Source organism: Lepidochelys kempii, chromosome 4 (genome assembly GCF_965140285.1).
Source record: "Lepidochelys kempii isolate rLepKem1 chromosome 4, rLepKem1.hap1, whole genome shotgun sequence".
Classification (NCBI taxonomy): domain Eukaryota; kingdom Metazoa; phylum Chordata; order Testudines; family Cheloniidae; genus Lepidochelys; species Lepidochelys kempii.
Window position 1 is genome coordinate 16,897,527 of NC_136383.1, and position 19,295 is coordinate 16,916,821.

Below are 19,295 nucleotides of genomic sequence, written 5' to 3' on the forward strand. Positions count from 1 at the left end.
GCTGGAGTCAGGATACCTGGGCTCTGTTATGGGCTCAGACATAGATTCACTGTGTATCCTTGAACATGTCACTTAATAATGTTTCTGGGTTTCAGTTTCCCCAGCTGTAAATTGGAAATAATGCTATCTTACTTACCTTCATAATGTGCTTTGATCTGTAGGAATGAAAAGCTCTCTGTATAGACACAAAGTGTTTATGATTTATTCATTCATTCATTATTATGGTGAATCATTATTTTTATTATTATCCCAATAGAGGCAGTTATCCTTAATCTATTCCTTTCCTCTGTTCTCCCTCCTACTGCATTTCTCTTTTCTACCAGGGAGAACGCTATTGCACAGAAAAGTCAGGCTGGGTGGGGGTTGGAGTAATACAAAGTTTATGGTAAAACTGTCTCTCTGCTAAGTGAATTATGGTATGCAAACGTTGGTAGCTTTTCCTGTCTCTTGATTGCAGCAGGAAATATATGTGTGCCAGCCCTCGCCCAGCATGTTTTCTCTTTGTGCTCTTTGCTTAGGAAGCCCTGGGTCAGGTAAGAAGGGAGTGGTTATTGTACTACTCTGGGTAATGACGATTACAAATTACTAGCAGGGTTTAAACCGTGTTTACTTAAGAGTTGAGTGAATTGCCTAGCTAAAGTAACCTGTACGAAGGAAATCTATCCTGTTTTGCTCAGGGCGATACGTTTGCTTCTATCTTGAACAATGGCAAAGTAGCCTAAAGGCTTGTTCTTAAACGGAAAAATTAAACAAAGTTACTGTTCGCGCTGAAGGCTGAATTGTGGGCAGTTATTTTTCAAGAGCCCCTTCTAGACTTTAGGGAATTTACAACTCATGTTCTCCATTATAAACCTGGTCTTCTTTTTTGCTGGTCTTAGCAAACTGTAGCTCTACTAAAAAGAAAAGGAGGACTTGTGGCACCGTAGAGACTAACAAAATTTATTAGAGCTCACGAAAGCTTATGGTCAAATAAATTGGTTAGTCTCTAAGGTGCCACAAGTCCTCCTGTTCTTTTTGCGGATACAAAAACCGGCTGCTACTCTGAAACCTGTAGCTCTCCTGTGGCTGTTTAAACTTTTCTTGCCTGCATCCAATACCTGCTGAGAGACGGGATCCCAGAGAAACCATTTTAACTGAAACGTAACCCTTTTATGCTGTCTGCAATGGTCATATATGAGATGAGATAAGGGAAGTCCTTTTTAAAAAACGCGTGCGGTTGATAAAATTGTATGTCGTCTAATTACTTCCTTTGTTGACTTATGTGGACTGGGGGAAGGGAGGAAAAACTCGTGTTAAATAAGAATATGACTAAAACTGGAAGATACGGGGAGGTGTCGTATCTGAGATGACTTTCAAAGTGCTGGGGATTTCTTTGAAACTGGCTAGATTTTTTTTTTTTTAAGATGATGTGGGTTGTTTTTTTTAATTTTATTTTATTTTTAAAGTGTCCTCTTACTCTTGCCCTCTTCACTGCTGCTGTTGAAAGCAAAATACGTGACCCTGGCCAAAGGAAATGAAACCTTCTGGGGAAGATCCACCAAGGTGTCTCTTTTCTGGGCTTTCCTTTTTGATGTGTCCCCAGTACCAGAGGCGCATACGTGTGCCCCAAGCATTGTGCTCTAGCCGTACGCAATTGAAACGGCTATGATCCCATCCACCTTGGCTCTGCATAAGCCTACTCCGTTACACCTGGGAGAGGAAGCGAGCGACAGGCAAACTGGGTTCCCTTTTCAGTTAGCCATTTTAACCCTTCCAAGTTTATGGGACTCAAGGGGAGCACATCTCCGAGCCCACCATCTCTCATCTTGGTCTGCACCTGGATTTTCCCCTCGCAGGCTGTAGCTGCATGCTATTCATCTCTGGCTTCTTGCACCAGCGGGTCCCATATCTGCCCTCTCCCCCCTCGCATGTGTTCTTTCCCTGCAGAGAGGGTTTGCAGCTGCTGACCGGATCTTGAGCGGAATTAGTTAACGGGGCGGAGCAGGAGAGGGCGGACGACACAAATCTCTCGCTTGGCTCTCAGCGGCCAGCAGCGATCCAGGAAGCGGCGGGAGAGGGTCCCCTCTGGAGCAGGGGTTCTAGCGATCATGGAGGACCTCATCTCTGCTGCAGCCAAGGTCTTGTCCGTCTGGCTCACTGTGGTGATTACACTGATCGTGTTGCCATCGGTGTTCGGAGTGTCGCTGGGGATTTCTGAAGTCTACATGAGAATTTTAGTAAAAACCCTGGAGGTAAGTTGGTGACCTTTAAAACGGTATAGTTAATACACTAGTTAATACAAGGGGGGGGGGCGACCTGGACATGGTTTTTGTTTTTTGGTGGTGGTAAGGGTGTTTCCAGTAAAAGCTCCTAGTCTGCAGCAGTAATTCTGCTGACTTCTGCATAACCACTTCTCCTTGCATGAATCAGTTTCTCTAACTCAAGAGGGTGTGTTCTCTCTCTGGATGAGCCATCTGCCAATGGCTGGCTAGTCAAGACTGGAAAACACTGAGTTCCTGGGAATGCTACATACTTTACAGTCCTAAATAAGGACTAACTTTGCTCCCTGGTGCTATTTAATCTGTCTCACTTTCTATTGGTCCAATGAATGAGCTGATAGTCAAGCTGTGCATACAGGAGATCCTTCCACATGAAGTATAGACAGTGGAGGGGTAAATGCCTGCTTTAAAAGAAACTATCATGAAACTGCACAAATTCAGAATAATTTCATGCCAGTTTCTGAACCAAAAATCCGTTTCCTTGCTAAAATGTTCTGTTGTGTTCTCATCCACACTTGTGATAGCATAATACTAAACTGTGAATGTGAAAACCTGAACAGCCAGTGATTATTCTAAAATCCCACGTGTTAACACCTTGGAACCCCCGTCATGCAATAACATTCTAGGCTGAAATCCAGTCTTTGGATGGAGAAGGGTAAGAACATAATGTACCTTGCACTGCACAGTGCAGTAGCGTTCTGCCTTCCTCTCCTTTTTAACGCCTCTGACCACAGTCATCTGTACCAAGCTGCTTATAAGCTATAGTTTAGGGGACCAGCTATGAATCTTGTATCTACCTCAGTCTTGTTGATCTTTATGCTTGTTGAATGCCCGCATTTTCTAAATAACCTTCTCCTGTTGAATAGCATTGAAGTTAACATATTGCCACAGTTTTTGACCAAATATCACATACAGTGGAGTATAAGCCATGATAGCACAGGCTAAGCAGGAACGTTGTCCATGTGTGCACTACATCACAAGTAGGTTGTCTAACCAATCCTATGCAATGGATAGCTACCCAAGGAGATGCTCAGGGAAAAATCCAGTTTTGATGCTCTATGGAGCACTTTCTCAAGGCTATTCTTAACAAAACACTCTTGCCTCACTTTCTCCAGGTCAGGCGAGAATCTCGGTGGGGTTAGGTGCTTAATTTGTAATGCCTTGCATTTGATGTGGCCCCTTGACCTGAGTACGATGTCACTGTTCAGATTCCACGTGATGTTAATTCCTGGCAGTCCCTGCCATGCTATACTTCAGTCACTTGGCACATAAATACTCATCGTACTGGCAATGATGGCCACATGCACAGCTTTCTTGAGTGCTGAACTTGTGCAACAATTCAGCTTCCCGTCATCTTCTGAGTGGGGTAGGCATGTGAGCTGATCTCCTTCTTTCCCCCTGCCATCTTCCTCCTCTACGGAAATCTACTTCTCCAGGAGAGTGCTGGTTAGGGGTAGGTTGAAGGTGGAATGTGTGTGACGTTCTAGAGGAGCAAAGGGAAAGGAGGCGCTAATGCGGTACCTGCCTTTTTTAAAAAGAAATTAACCAGGATTTACCTGGTTAAACAGTCAGCTGTTTAGCTTGACACTGGTCCTGGGTGAAATCGTGGAAGGACATACTGGGAAGCAACCAGGAAATCATGCTGCCTCTGTTTATGCCAGTCAACATGGGGTTTAATAGAAAATTGATCTTGTTAAACTTGGTGGTGGTCTGTGAGGTTACCAGTTTGGTTGAGATAATCTATTCAGATGCCTTACGGAAGCAGGACTTGGTATCCCACAACGTTCTGATCTTTTTTCTTTCTTTCTTCTTTTTTTTTTTTTTTAAAGTGCTATGCCAAAAAGTAGCACTTATTAAATGGCTTTTTAAAAACTGTCTGATAGATCTTAGAGTAACTTTAAATAAATGGCAAAGAGTCCTGTGGCACCTTTATAGACTATCACATGTATTGGAGCATAAGCTTTGCTTATGACATGCATGCATCCGACAAAGTGGGTATTCACCCACAAAAGCTTATGCTCCAATACGTCTGTTAGTCTATCAGGTGCAACAGGACTCTTTGCTGCTTTTACAGATCCAGACTAACACTGCTACCCCTCTGATACTTTAAATGAGTGATCCAAAAGAGTTATTTCTAGTGGAGGGGACATCCCCACAGGGATCTGTTCTTGGCCCGATGCTATTCAATGTTTTTGTTGAGATGACCCAGGTTGATCTGCCATTTAATGCCCCACTAGTTGTATGGAGCAATCTGAATATCTTGGTAAACTGGCCTTACTTGAGTAATACACATTTTATCTGTTTAAAGCTGTAAGGTGACACCTTTTTAGGAGCTAAGAATGTTCATTGTGCTGATGGAATGAGGGATGGCTGCTTGGAAATCAGTGACCGAAAAGTCATTGAGGTGCTAAGGAGTGCATGAGGGATAAGCAGGTGAATGTGGGCTGGCGATGCTGTGCCAGGGATGAGCAAAGGCTATCTTCATATGTATAAACTGGGGAAGATAGAATAAAACTAGGGAGACATTACCTCTGCATATGGCACTAGTGAAATTATTACTGGAATACTGTGTCCATTTCTGGTGTCATCCTAAAAAGGATGTTGACAAATTAGATGGGGTTCAGCAAAGAGCTATAAAAATTATCTTGCATTTGGAAAACCTGATTTGGAGCGAGAGACTAAGCAGCTCAATCTATTTATTTATCCAAGAGATAGTTTGGAGGTGACTTAATCATGGACAACTTCTAACAGAGTTAGAGTAGAGTCTGCTTCTAGTCTAGCAGACAAAGGCATGACTCTAACCAGTAGCTAGAAGCTGAAGTTAAAGGAACTCAGACTAGAAATAACTCTCAAACCTTTAACACTGAGTCCAGCGGCGTATTAATGCCTAGGCTAACAAATTTGCACAGGCAGCCAGAGTCTGCTTCCCCGGTGCAGGTTTATGCCTTCAGCCTCTGCCCCCGGTCCCACCCCAACTCCACCCATCCCTGCCCCCTCCTTGCCCCTATTGGTCCCCTTCCCCAAATCCTCCTCTCCTGAGCGCACTGTGTTCCCCCTCCTTCGCGAAGCTGTTTCGTGCACAAGCACTGGCAGGGAGCGGGGAGAAGCAGGACCCGGTGGCGCGCTCAGGGGAGGAGGCGGAGCAGAGGTGGGGTGGGGGGGACAGCAAAATCATTAATCCTCCACTGACTAATTGTAATAATCATTAGAACAACTTACCTAGGGATGTGGTCATTTTTGTTTCTTTGTCATGTAATATTTTAAAGATTAGGTGTTGTTTTTTTGGTTTGTTTCTAAAAATCTCAACCAGATGCTATGGGTTTGATGCAGGAAGCACTTCATGAAATTCTGTGGCCTGTGCCATGCAGGACTAGGTCACAATGGTCCCTTCTGGCCTTAAATTCTAGGTAAATTGCACCCTTTCCTTTCTCGGAAACCCAGTAAGGTACAAACAACAAAAATGTGTTATGTATTTGCGTAAGAGGGAGTGGAGGTTGTATAATCTAACTGGTTTAAACATATAAATCTTCATGTGGCTAACAAAACTGGTGAATGAATACATTTTGCTTCCCTAGTCATGGTTTTAGTGAATAATATTGGCCAAAACGTCTGTTTTTTAAAAAACAAAACAAAACTGCTATTTCCTCAGCACTAAAACATTTTGTGAACTCCTGTCAGTTTTGACAAACTGTTTCAGTGGAAACAATTGCTGCCCCTCAAGAGGAAGAAAACAAAATGGAATATTTTGGTATGTTCAAAACCCAACATTTTGAATGTTTGGTTTAAAACAACTTTTTATTTTAAAATGTCATGTTATTGAAAATATTTAAATAGTCAATATCAAAACAAAACATTCCATTTTGTCAAAACAAAAATGTATCATTTGACCAGAAGTGTGTGTGTGTGAGAGAGAATTGCTAGCAAACCAAAAATTCATTATTCACACAGCTCTGCTGGACAGCATCCGCAAATGCCTTTAACTCCTTGTTTTTTATCATTGCACGGCTCTCTAGCAGAGAGAGGTAGGAATTCAGAGCTATGTAGGATAGAACAATTTGTTAAACAGAGTTAAGTGTCTTCCATTTGGATTTTCTTTGTTTGAAATTTCAAAACCTTTTAACTTATTAAATGTAGAAAATACCCTTGATCTCCTATAACTCTCACTCGTGAGGGCTTCTAATAGAGCTGCTTTTTTAAAAAATTATTATTATTATTAAGTCCTAATGTGCCTGTTCTTACTGTATAACTAAAGGTACATGGGCTAATAGCGGATTTCTGTTCCTCCTCCCCGACCAATGCAAAAAACCCTAATTGACTTCACTTTCCGATTCTGTTGCATTAAACAACACTGCCTTGTTTGCAGTGCAGGGGAAACTCTCTCTTTTTAAGAGCCATTTCTTTTGTTCTTGAGATCATCTTCTGCCCTCTTCTTTTCCTCTTTCTTCCCCCTCCCTCCCCCCCAGCATACAAAAGTAGCATAGAAACATCTGGTCTAAATACAACCTGCCTGCATCCCTCTAGGATGGCACCGCGGAACAGATAGCTGAAGCAAGGACCGATGTTTCTAATGCTGTACTTCTGAGAACTTGACTGGTCTTTGCTTCTAATTACTGCTCTTGTCCTTTAACTGCAGATGCTTCTTTGCTCAGTTTTAACCAAGCAACAAGACCTGCTTTTCCTATGCTTGCTCTGCTAGAGTTTCAAATAGCACTGTGTGGAAAGCCTCTAAACTGTTTCTAATAATTTGTGGTCTAGCTTTGTAGCATCTCTCAGTGCTTAGGAAAGCCAAAGTCAAACTGAGCTTAAAAAGGTTTTTTTTTAAATTTTTTTTTTAAAGTGTCTGTGATCTTAGGCAATGGTAACAAAAGTCAGGAAGAACCTTTGTTCACAAAAGGCATTGTCAAGTCTTTCTCAACTAAGATTGACTTTGTCTTGTGATGTACAATATATTCTCTCAGGAATGTGCATATGTGACTTTCATTAGTATGAAGGATAGTTTGGTATGCACTGAATAAAAAATACCTTTCTGAAATAGAATGCTCTGGTTTGGCTAATGCTTTAGGCACAGCTCTAAAAGTATATAGCAGCCTAGCTATAGAAGGGTAGAACTAAATGGGCAGTTTTCACAGATAAGCGGTAAGTAGCAGGATCTCAAAGGATCTGTACAGGGACCAGTGTTGTTCAAGTGGAATCTGTACTGGGACATTGAGGTGGCAAAGTTTGCAACTGATACAAAATTACTCTGGCTAGCTAAGTCCAAAGCAGACTGTGGAGACTTACAAAGGGATCTCACAAAACTACGTGACTGGGCAACAAAATGGCATATGAAATTCAATCTTGATAAATGCCAAGTAATGCACACTGGGGAAAAAAATCCCAACTATCCATACAAAATGAATGGGTCTAAATTAGCTTTTACCACCAAGAAAGACATCTTGACATCTCTTTGAATAGTTCTCTGAAAACATGCCCTCCATGTGCAGCAGCAATAATAATAATAATTAAAAAAAAGAGCTAACAAGGTTAGGAACCATTAGGAAAGGGATCGATAATAAGACAGACAATATCATTATGCCACTGTAAATCTGTGGTACACCCACACCTTGAATACTGCATGGGGTTCTGGTCACCCCGTCTCAAAAAAGTTATATTAGAATTGGAAAAAGTCCAGAAAAGGGCATAAATGATGAGGGATATGGAAAAACTTCCATATGAAGAGAGGTTAAAAAGGCTAGGACTGGTCACTTGGAAAAGAGACAACTAAGGGGGGGTGGGGTATGATAGAGGTCTATAAAATCATGACTGGTGCAGAGAAAGTGAATGAGGAAGAGTTATTTATCCCTTCACAAACCACAAGAACCCTGGTCACCCAATGAAATTAATAGGTAGCAAATTTAAAACATCCATAAGGAAATACTTTTTCACACTATGCACAGTCAACCCGTGGAACTCATTGACATGAGATGTTATGAAGGCCAAAAGGTCTTTTTTTGAACCCAGTGATAGAGAAGTTCATGGAGGATAACTCCATCAATGGCTATTAGCCAAGATGGTCAGGGATGCAACCCCATGTTCTGGGTGTCCCTAAACCTCTGACTGCCAGAAGCTGGGACTGGATGAGAGGGGGTGGATAATTTGATAAATTGCCCTGATTACTCCCTCTGAAGTATCTGGCACTGGCCACTGGTGGAGGACAGCAGTGGTGCTGGAACAATTTTTATAGGCAGGAGGAGCTCAAAGCGGAAACCATGTCTTTGGGTTTCTTACTACTTTAAGACGGGGGTTGCAGCAGCATCCCTAGTTTCAGCACCTATTTAAGACTGGACATGGGGCTATGTGGGCCGTTGGTCTTACTTCATATGGCTGTATTTATGTTTAAAAGTTCACATTATTTCAAATACAGTAGTTCTTTGAAGTGCAGCATTTGCCAGGGATTACATTGTCAGGTCTCCTCCCTAGAGACATTTTGTATCCTTGTGGGATTGTACATAAATTTTAATTTTTAATACAATGAAGTCCTAAATTGGATTAACTTGATTCAGTAAGGTATATCCAGGCTAATGCAGGAAATTGCCGTATCTGTCACATTTCCTTCCTTAGGTGTCACAGTTGATGACTTCCAAAATATTAGCTACCTGAGGCTACACATTTCCAGGTCAGGGGCTGGGAAGTGCTGCCTTGTAGAGTTTCAATGCTTGTGTGGATAGAGCAGACAGCAGATCTGATTTCTGAAAAAACCTGCTTAGCTGCCGTCCCCCCTCCCCCGCCTTTTTTTCTTTTCTTTTTTTTTTTTTTTTGCTCAGCTTCTTGAAACAAGCACAAGAAAGAGGGGAGGAGGGGGGAAGAATGCCAGAAACCATATCAAACTTGCAAAATCTTGCAATATTGCTCATGTTTCAAGAAATACTATTGCACAAAACATTTCCTGGAAACTAGTGACTAGGTAGAGTATTTCCCCTTGTGCCTCAGGTCAAGCTACAACATGGTAGCTTTTTGTTGTAAAGAACCTTGCTCCGTTGTTCATGTGCTGTAAGTGGCTTGGTCTAGTTTATACTGAAAGACTGCAATGAGTGTTTTAACCATGGTTCTGATGTTTGTGACTAGGTAGTGTTACATGGTAGCAGTTTCTCCCCCTCGTAAATACTCCTCCTACCAAGGCATGAATTCAAGAAAATGATGAAATTTCCTTTCTTTTTGTGTGTCCCACCAAGCACATTGCAATCTGATTTTAATCCAGACTCTGCTATGGTATAGCAGATTTTGTGTAGGAAAAGTGGCTATGGAGCTCCCAGATCAGGCTATTTTATAGCAATTTTATGCTCTAAAATAGCATAAAATGACAAATGAAATGTACCCTTTGAGAAGGACAGACAAGCATGTCTTAGCTGTAGATGTTACCTTTTTTACTTTACTTTACACTTCAATTTTTATTTGCCTTGAAGATCGCTGCCTCTCTTGCAAAGCATTGCTGTACATTGTGATGTTGCAAACACTACAGATGCATGTCTCAATATCCTGTGTTTTCGGGATTGCTACTGATTTCTGCTGTGTTGAGACCTATTTGATTCTGCCTTTAATATGGATTTAGCTGTGTCTAAAGTAGTGCAGCAATAACATTAAAACTTTATCAGGAATGCTTCCAAATGAGACACCATCTGCTCCATCTAAACTCTAAATTGGTGACTTTATTGATTCCTATCTTTTCTCATGCAAAACAGGTAGGGATCAAAACTTATCTCTGATCACTACTCTAAGACAACTGGCTGGGGAAAAAACCCAATATACGTACCAAAGTGTGTCTAGCCTGGACCAGAAGTGAAAGATAGAACTTTACATCATGGATGCCACTTACTGTAATTCATATTTTTGCCATTTATTTGAAAAAGGTAATACCTAGAGGCCAAAAGTGGGTCCCGGTCTGACCTATTGCTCTGCACTGTACAGATATAATAGACATTTCCTGCCCCCAGGGCTGGATTAACTCTCCTGTGGGCCTGGGGTTATTAGATTTTGTGGGGCCTCTGTATAAAAGTCTTTTTCCTGGGAGGGAGTTCGGTGCAGGAGGGGGCAGGGGATTGGGGTGCAGGGTCTGGGAGGGAGTTTGTATACAACTCAGTATACAGGGAGAGGGAGGGGGATTCTGATCTGGGGCAGGGGGTCGGGGTGAAGGAGGGGGTGTGAGGTGCAGGCTTTGGCCGGGAGGTGCTTACAATAGGCAGCCTCTGGCTGGCAGCGCAGCAGGGCTCAGGCGGGCTGCTTGCCTGCCGTAGCCCCATGCTGCTCCCATAAGTGGTCAGCTGCTAGCACATCTCTGTGGCCCCTGGGAGGAGGGGGACAGCATGCACTCCGTGCACTGCCCATGCCTGCAAGCGACACCCCTGTAGCTGCAGGGATGGTGCTGGGGGTGGGGGCAGTGTGTGGAGCTGCCGCCGCCTCCTTCCCCTTGCCAGGGGCTACAGAGATGTGCTAGCAGCCAGCGGCTTCTGGGAGCAACGTGGGGCTATGGCCTGCTGGCAGGCAGGCAGCCTGAGCACCTCGCTGCACTGTGAGACTTTTAGCGGCCCAGAGTTGGAGATCGCTGCCTGATTTATTTTTGTGGGGCCCTGCTTGAGCCGTGGCCCTGGGCTGCAGCCCTTAAAGTCCCTGACTTAATCTGGCCCTGCCTGCCCCCAAAAGTTTTGTCTTGGCATAGGATGGAAGGGGTGAGGGAAGAGAAGCTGCATGTGATGGCATGAGCATCTTGGATACCTTCATGCGGTTTCCTGGGAGAGGGAATCCCAGCAGAGGTACAAATGCTGTCTATTAAAACTATTTGAGAGAAGGGATTAAAGCAACATGTAGCTCTATAACTCCATTGGGAGCAAGAGAAAAACAAAGGAAAGTATAGGCTCTCTACTTAATAGGGAAAAAGAGCTAATAACTGATGACATCAAGAAGACTGAGGTGTTCAATGTCTCTTTTGTATCAAACTTGAATAAAAAGGCTGATTGGGACCAGGTCACAGTTAATACAACTGGGGGAAGGAACACATTGCAGAATAGAGGGGGAAAAAATAGGTTCAATATATACAAGTTGGCAGGTCCTGACAAAATTCACCCTAAGAGTACTTCAGCTCGTTCTTGAAGTAATCTCAGAACCATTAGCAATTATCTTTGGAGGACAGGTGAGCTCACAGAGGATTGGAGAAGGGCAAATCTAGTATTGTCTTTAAAAAGTGGAACCGAGAGGACCTCAGGAATTAGACCAATCAGCCTAACTTTGATACCTGAAAAGATACTGGAACAAATTGTTAACCATCACTTTTTAATAACCATGAGGACAATAGGGTTATAAGGAATAGCCACCATGGATTTATCAAGAACAAATCATGCTAAACCAACCTAAGGTCTTTCTTTGACAGGTTTACTGGCCTAGTGGAAGGGGGGGAAGCTGTAGATGTCATGTATCTTGATTTTTAGTAAAGCTTTTGACACAGTCCAACATGATATTGTCATAAGCAATTAGAGAAATGTGGTCCAGATCAAATTCCTATAAACTAGGTGCACAACAGATTGAAAGATCATACTCTGAGTAGCTATCTGCTGTCAAACTAGGAGTATGTATATAAAGGGGTCCCACAGGGTCTGTCTTGGAACTGGTACTAGTCAACATCTTAATTAATGACTTGGAGTGGAGAGTATGCTTATAAAATTTGCAGATGACATCAAGATGGGTGGGGTTGCAAGAACTCAGGACAGATTAGAACTCAAAATGATCTTGACCAATTGGAGAATTGGTCTGGAATCAACCAGATGAAATTCAATAAAGGTAAGTGCAAAGTACTACATTTAAGGGGAACCCCCCCTCAAATGCACGACTACAAAATAGGGAATAACTGTCTAGCTGGCAATGCTGCTGGAAAGGATTTGGGGATGATAGTGGATCAGAAATGGAATATGAGTCAACAGTGTGGTGCAGCTGCAATAAAAGCTAATATCATTCCGGGGTGTATTAACAGTAGTGTCCCATGTAAGATATGGGAGAGAATATCTCGCTCTATTCAGCACAGGTCAGACCTCAGCTGGAGAAGTGTGTTCAGTGTAGGGTACCATACCTTAAGAAGGATGCGGACAATCTGGAGAAGGTCAAGAGGAGAGCAACAAATGATAAAAGGCTTAGAAAACCTGACCTATGAGGAAAGGTTAAAAAAAGGGGCATGTTTCGTTTTGAGAAAAGAAGACTGGGAGGAAGGGGGTGGTAGCTCCCATTAACCTTGGGACTAGGGTTACCAACTGTCTACTCGCACAAAATCAAACTCCCTTATCTCTAGCTTATCTCTGTAGCCATGAGCAATAGAGTATTCCCTCTACACACATCCCCCACTCTAAGCTGAGGTTCTACTGACCTAATATGACTCTGGCAGCTGGGGCATGGCTTATAGCTGCTTGGTCTCTGATCTGCTTGGATGCTGAGGACCACTAATGAAACCTTTTTAAAAAAATCCTGTGGTGATGTGTACTCTTGACTTTGAACTGGCATTCTGTTCTATTAAAGTTGGCAGAGTGAGTCTAGGACGACTGTTTTCCACTGACTCTTGCTGGCAGGATTTTATCTGTACCAAGACACTTAAGAACAGGAACAAAATCAGAGGTGGTGTGTGTGATGGTTTGTCTGTCTAGTGAAGAGAACTTAATGCAGATGGCTTTCAAGGGAAGTACCGCTTACCCTATAGGAAGTTCTTTTAATGGTGAGCAAATGTTACAACATCAAATGCTATCTCTTAAATGCACACTTTTTTTCTCTTGAACAGTGGGCCACAATACGAATCCAGAAAGGAGTCAAACAGGAGCAGGCAAAGGCACTTAAGAACTCTGCTTTCGGTGGTAAGAATTTTGAATGAAGAATGTCTCAGTAATATTAACCTGAGGAAAATGAGGAACAGATTTTAAAATGGGGGGGAATAAGGAGCTACTAATCTTCTTAAATTACTATTGTAGCGCCCAGAGGCCTAAGATCGGGGACCCACTGTAGCTGACACTGTCAGGCACCTAGTAAAATACAGGCTCTGCCCCCAGGGATCTTGCAGCCTAAGGCAGGGACGGCCAACCTGGGGCTCCGGAGCCACATGCAGCTCTTCAGAAGTTACTATGCAGCTCCTTGTGTAGGCACCAACTCGGGGCTGGAGCTACAGGCGCCAACTTTCCAGTGGGCCAGGGAGTGCTCACCGCTCAACCCCTGTCTCTGCCACAGGCCCTGCCCCCACTCCACCCCTTTCCATCCCCTCCCCTGAGCCTGCCGTGCCTCTCCCCCCTCCCCACCTCAGCCTCCTGCATGCCACGAAACAGCTGATTGGGAGGTGCAAGGAGGGAAGGGGAGGTGCTGATGGGGCGGGGCTTCTGGTGGGCGAGAGGTGCTGCGGGGCAGGGGAGAGCTGATTGGGGGGCTGCTGACATATTGCTGTGGCTCTTTGGCAATGTACACTGGTAAATTCTGGCTCCTTCTCAGGCTGGCTACTCCTGAGCTAAGGGTTTGATTCTGCCACTCTTACTTGTGACTGTCTTTAAATGGTTTAGTCACTCTGCACTCGGTTGCAGGGCAGGGTCTAAATATAACATTATTTACATGGAATAGTACTGTACTCCAAGAATAGCACCATTTATTTCAGTAGGCCTGCTTATGTAAGGTATTGCTCAGTGCGAAGGGTGGCAAAACCTAGTTAATAGAGGGAGGCTAAGGGCGGGAGTGAGCATTATGTGCACTTCGCAGATGGGATCTGCGGCGATGTCTACGCTACGGCCCTTTACAGCAGCACAGGTTTCGTGGTGCAGCTGTGCTGCTATAAGGTCTCCCACGTAGCCGCTCTTTGATGGCAGGAACCTGCAGGCATAATTAAACCACCCCCAACAAGTGGCGCTAGCTGCATTGGCAGGAGACTCAATCCTGCCCACATAGCGCTGTCCACACCAGCACTTTTGTTGGTGAAACTGATGTCAGTCAGGGAGGTGTATGGTGTTTTGTTTTTGTTTTTTTGTTTTGTTTCCACACCCCGACTGACAAAAGTGGTAGTGTAGACAGAGCCTGAAGCTCAGAAGTCAAGTGACTTGCCCCAGGCCATGTAGTCTGGCCAAACTGGGAACTGAACTCTGGTATTGATCCCGGTTCAGTGTCCCAACCACAAGGTCATTCTGCCTCTCAGTTAAACACTAGATCACATCAGTAGACAGCTCATGTGTGGCTACGCCTGCTACTGATTTCCTCAAAACATCTTGCGTAAGCAGGACTTCAGCTCTAGTCAGCACTTACACTTTGTCCCTGATCTCCAAGAGGTACCCAGCAATGGCACAGGTCTGTTTGATTATTATTATACCATAATAAAAACGTTGGGCAATGAATATTGCCACTTCTAATGCAACTCTGAACAACTCCTTATGTTGTTCTTGGCTCCCTTTGCACTACATGGACAAAGTTCAAATGTTGCAGTTCAATTTTTATCATCTTATGAAATAAAATAGTAGGGGGTAGGGCTCTGCTTTCTTACAGGAACTGTTGGTACAACTGCCTGCAGGATTTTTCTCAGTTAAGTGAATACAATTGTGGCTTGTGAGCTACTGCTGACCAGGGGTGGGGCTGAACTGGTGCCAAATGCAGGCTAGCTGCAAGTCTGGCCAAAGATGAGTTGTTTTCAGCAGCTCTTCAGGTTTTAGCCACCACCATCTTGGGGTGGTGGTGAACAAAATTGTCCAACGCAAACAGATGCCAGGGGTAGGAAAGATGCTGGGGAGTGGAGAATGAACACTTTAAATATGGTTTGCAGCATTGGGGGAGGAGAAATCTGTGCCCAAGTCACAGTTACATTTCTCTGGCAGTGCAAAGTGGTCTTGGAGTAAGTGTAATTTACACTGGAAGGCTCTATTGTATTGCCAGAGTGGTGTAAAGGGACCTTAATGTAAATGAGATTGGGTCTCTGTTCTATACTTTTCCAAGTGGAGCACTGCTTGCATCTAGTCCTAAGCTGCTATTGTCCTAAGGGACAAAGCATATGTATCTTCCAGAATAACTGAAGCAAGGATGAGAGTACCCACCTGTATCTTCTCTGTGGGGTGACTCTGGAGCTGTGGTGAGGACACGTGGATTAGTTTCTAATGTTCATCCTATCCATGGTTTAGGAAACCCACAGGGAGAGAGCAGACAGGAAGGAAAGAGTCTGCCTTGTTGCATAAGTGTCTGCGTTTTGGGGGTGGCGTGATGAAGAACTGACCTGCTGCATAGTATTTGCAAATCTATGACACACTATTCTGGCAGTCAAACATACGTGGCTCTGATATTGTTAGGTCATTATCTGAGCGGCACAGAGCAGCAAGTAATCCTTTGTGACAACAGGACAACTGTTTAAATCCATTCTCTGTTCAATTATCTAGTGATTTCCTCACATTTCTGTTATTAAGGCATCATACAGAGAGATGAAACCACTATGGAGAAGGAGATCGCGGGCCTGCACAGAGTAGACTTTGAACTCTCCGATGTGTTCTATTTCTCCAAGAAGGGGATTGAAGCTATTGTGGAAGATGAAGTCACCCAAAGGTTTTCTTCAGAGGAACTAGTCTCTTGGAACCTCCTTACAAGGACTAATGTCAACTTCCAGTACATCAGCCTGCGTCTGACTATAGTATGGGTCCTCGGGGTCCTCATCCGCTACTGTCTTCTGCTGCCTCTTCGGTGAGCCAAGTGCTGGGAAGCTAGGTTTTCATGTGTATGTATGTATGTGGTGACACGCTGGGGTTCACCCAGGCCGGTAAGGGGTTCAGCCAACACTTCTTGCAACTCTAAGCACCTAGAATGCTCTGCTGCTGTAGCTCTCAGCCCTGACACCAACAGCCAGCCTACAAGCATGGAGGTCTCACCCAGGCTCCCACCACCCACTTACTCTTTGTAAGGGGAACTCACCAACCTTTCCAGCCCCAAATTCTCCCCCCAAGAACATCTTTCTGCAGCCCCTCTTATTGTAGCATCCACAAAACCTGATCTAGTTTGCTGCTCCTTCAAAGCAATAGTACAGAGAGCAGCTTATTAACTTAGCTGTAGCTGACAATCCTTCCATTTCAGTCAAAGCACTGAGTTCGTTTACGGTAAAAGGCAGACCAGTTTCTTAACAAAAGGGCATAGACTTAAGTCATACCAAGTGTAAGAAATAAAGCTAGAAATGGTGACAAACACACAAATAAAAATACGCTTCTAAAATTAAATTTAATTTCAGAAGGCTACATTCTTGGTCTAAGCAGGTTTCTCACCTATAGTCAATTTCCAGAGACTTTTAGCCATCTTGGATAATCATGGATAACTTTTGGGTTTTCTCCCCTGCTCTTTATAGTCCAGTACACTTTTGAAATGTCGTCGGCTTCTGAAAGGTATCCCCAGATAGAGTTCCTTCCCCCGCTGGGTGTTACATCCACGGAGATGCCACACTGGCACTTTCCTGCTTGTGACTTTCACAATGCAAATGATCTTCTTGCAATCGCAGATACGAATGAATAGCCCACTGTCCTTGGCCACTGTCCTTGGCCATACCTGGCTTGAAGTGTTGGCCCCTTTGTCTGGAAAAACCCTGTTTATCGACTTCCCCTGAGGTGTCTGGTTTAAACATGTTTTAGTCACATTTTCAGCACATCTGTATAACTTGTAGATTTACCGGACATAGGTATATCGTGCAAGAATATTAATGATCAGGGAGGAGTTTTCCAATGATATTACATGACCCCTTTACGATACAGATTATGGCAACAATGTGTTAGGTGCAGTGAGCATGTCGGGTCTGACCAGTAACCCAGTGGTGGGTTACTGAAACGCAGCAGTAACCCACCACTGGGCCTCTGTCACATATGCACGAATGTGAAATGATCACTCTGCAGTTTGAGGTAACTGAGTCCTGCAAGAAACGATGACAAACAGGGCTTTTTAAGTTATCACGCTGCAACCGTTGCTGTGGAGTCTTGCACTGCTCCTTTTACTCCCGTCCCCCATCTTAAAATTGAAACTATTGTAGGGGCTCAGATATTCATCAGATACTCTTCAGCATTCTAATGTTCTCTAGTACATCTAGTTAGATGTTTTTGTGACATGAATTACTGTAATTCCCCTCCAATAGGGATCTTCTTGCTGCAGACAAACAGTCTGGTCTCTTCCTTTTCGTTTTTAGTGTTACCTTGGCTGCCATTGGGATTGTTTCAATGATTGTGGGAACCACCCTTGTAGGGCAGTTGCCAAATAGCAGGTAAGTGTGTGGGTTTTTTCCCCCTTAATTAACCTGTTTGGGTTGGGTGGGGTCCTGGGGTCCCAGGAGGGGGTGGTCAGGGGACAAGGAGTTGGGTGGGCGGGTTGGATAGGTCGGGGGTTCTGAGGAGGGTAGTCAGGGGGCAGGAAGTTGAAGGGGGAATTGGGTGGGGGGGTACAGCCTTCCCTACCCGGCCCTCCATATGCTTGTGGAACGCTGATGTGGACTTCAGGCCAAAAAGTTTGCCCACTCCTGGTGTATGCGGAGAATGTCAACAGTGAAGGATATGGTGGTGAAAACGTGGTACTGCGCTGGTAAGAGGAGAGACTAACAGAGTTCCTGGGAGCAGAGGAGGATGAAGGGGAAAGCAAAAGACAAGCGTGACAGGCAAAATGGGGAAAGTCAGGTGGGGCAAGGAGAGGTGCAGAGGCAACAAACAAGGAAACAATACTTGCTGCAATGGAGAAACTCTGAAGTGTGATTCCAGTCCAAAGAGTGACTGGGAAAGGAAATATTTCTTGTGCATATTCTCCGTTCTCTCTTTAGTGATCAAGGCGGTCTTGAAAAAGTGGTCTTATTTCCCTTGGATGTGCAGGGCCAGCCTGGCTCTGGGCCTTGAGCTGGATTCTAGTACTCCTTTGCAGCACCAACAGAACTGTTAATTAAGTTCCAGTTGTGACACTTGTGCTAACCCACCATTTTAAGGGGATAGCACCTGTGTAACTGAGAATCTATCTTGGCCTGGAGGGCCTCTCATTACTGATGCTTGTCAGAGTCCAGCTTGATTTGTCAGGGTCCAGGTTGACTTTGCAGGGAGGCAAACAACAACAAAACCCCCTCTCCTTACCTTTGAAGTGAGCATGCTCAGTATGGAAATAACTGAGAATGAAACCCCAATGTCACTCTAAACTGCAGTGCTACTCTGAACAGCAGCTAAACACTCCTTCCTTCACTTGTTCCCCTGGTCTCCCTCTCTCTGGTTTCTCCCCAAGCTATCCAGAGGAGCCTGGGAGGTCTCTGCTGTGTATGTTGTCTCTACCAGTGGCATCACCACTTTTTATAGTATGGAAGCACCTCTGGGGAGTCAGTCTTGGTTGGGCTGCCTTTGTGCTGGGGTGTGTGTATATAAAATAAACGCTCTGAGATGGCAGGCTTGTTGGAGTAGAATTATCTCAATAGACAAGACCGAGTGGGAGGTGAAGTGATTTGCCCAGGGTGTTGCGGCAGGTTGGTGGCAGAGCTGGGAATAGGACCGAAGTTCCCAGAATCCCAGTCCACTGCCCTAAACACACTATACTATTGCAGTAAAGTCTTGGCCTAGTCCTTGTAACTGGAACACTTTGCAAGGGCTGAGGAAAACGGCATCTATTATAATTCCCTTGCAAGACTGTTTGGAGGTGTAAGTGTACGTGTCTTTCAGCGCTAAAGATTGGCTAAGCGAACTGGTTCACCTGACGTGCTCCCGGATCCTCGTCAGAGCTCTGTCTGGTACCATCACATACCATAACAAGTGAGTAAGTCTGTGTTGCACTCCACTACTGTAAAGGGCAGAGCCATCCCTTGGGTAGGACGATTCGGGGTGATGGCTCTGGCACCCATGCTTTGGTGGGGCCCCACGGGCTGGTGCGATTGGACAGTCCAGGAAAAGACGAATCTGTCACTTCCGCCCCAGGCCCCACGCCCCTGTAGGGATGGCCCTGGTAAAGAGGATACATAACTCTAGACAAATAGGACAAAGGGGGTAATTTGTTTTTTGGTGATGTCGGTGGTGGTATGTCTCAAAGCGAGGA

General features: G+C 44.4%; 1 protein-coding gene across 1 annotated transcript in view; it reads left to right on the forward strand.

The window, feature by feature from the left end:
* Positions 1-430: 430 nt before the first annotated feature.
* Positions 431-19,295, forward strand: part of GPAT3 (glycerol-3-phosphate acyltransferase 3) — a 28,647-nt gene continuing 9,782 nt past the window's right edge. Inside the window, exons 1-6 of the mRNA XM_073340555.1 lie at positions 431-533; positions 1,927-2,231; positions 13,048-13,120; positions 15,683-15,953; positions 17,431-17,505; positions 18,926-19,015. Of these exons, the coding sequence (XP_073196656.1) occupies positions 2,088-2,231; positions 13,048-13,120; positions 15,683-15,953; positions 17,431-17,505; positions 18,926-19,015 (653 nt within the window). The 5' untranslated portion in view covers positions 431-533; positions 1,927-2,087. The remainder of the gene's footprint in view (positions 534-1,926; positions 2,232-13,047; positions 13,121-15,682; positions 15,954-17,430; positions 17,506-18,925; positions 19,016-19,295) is intronic.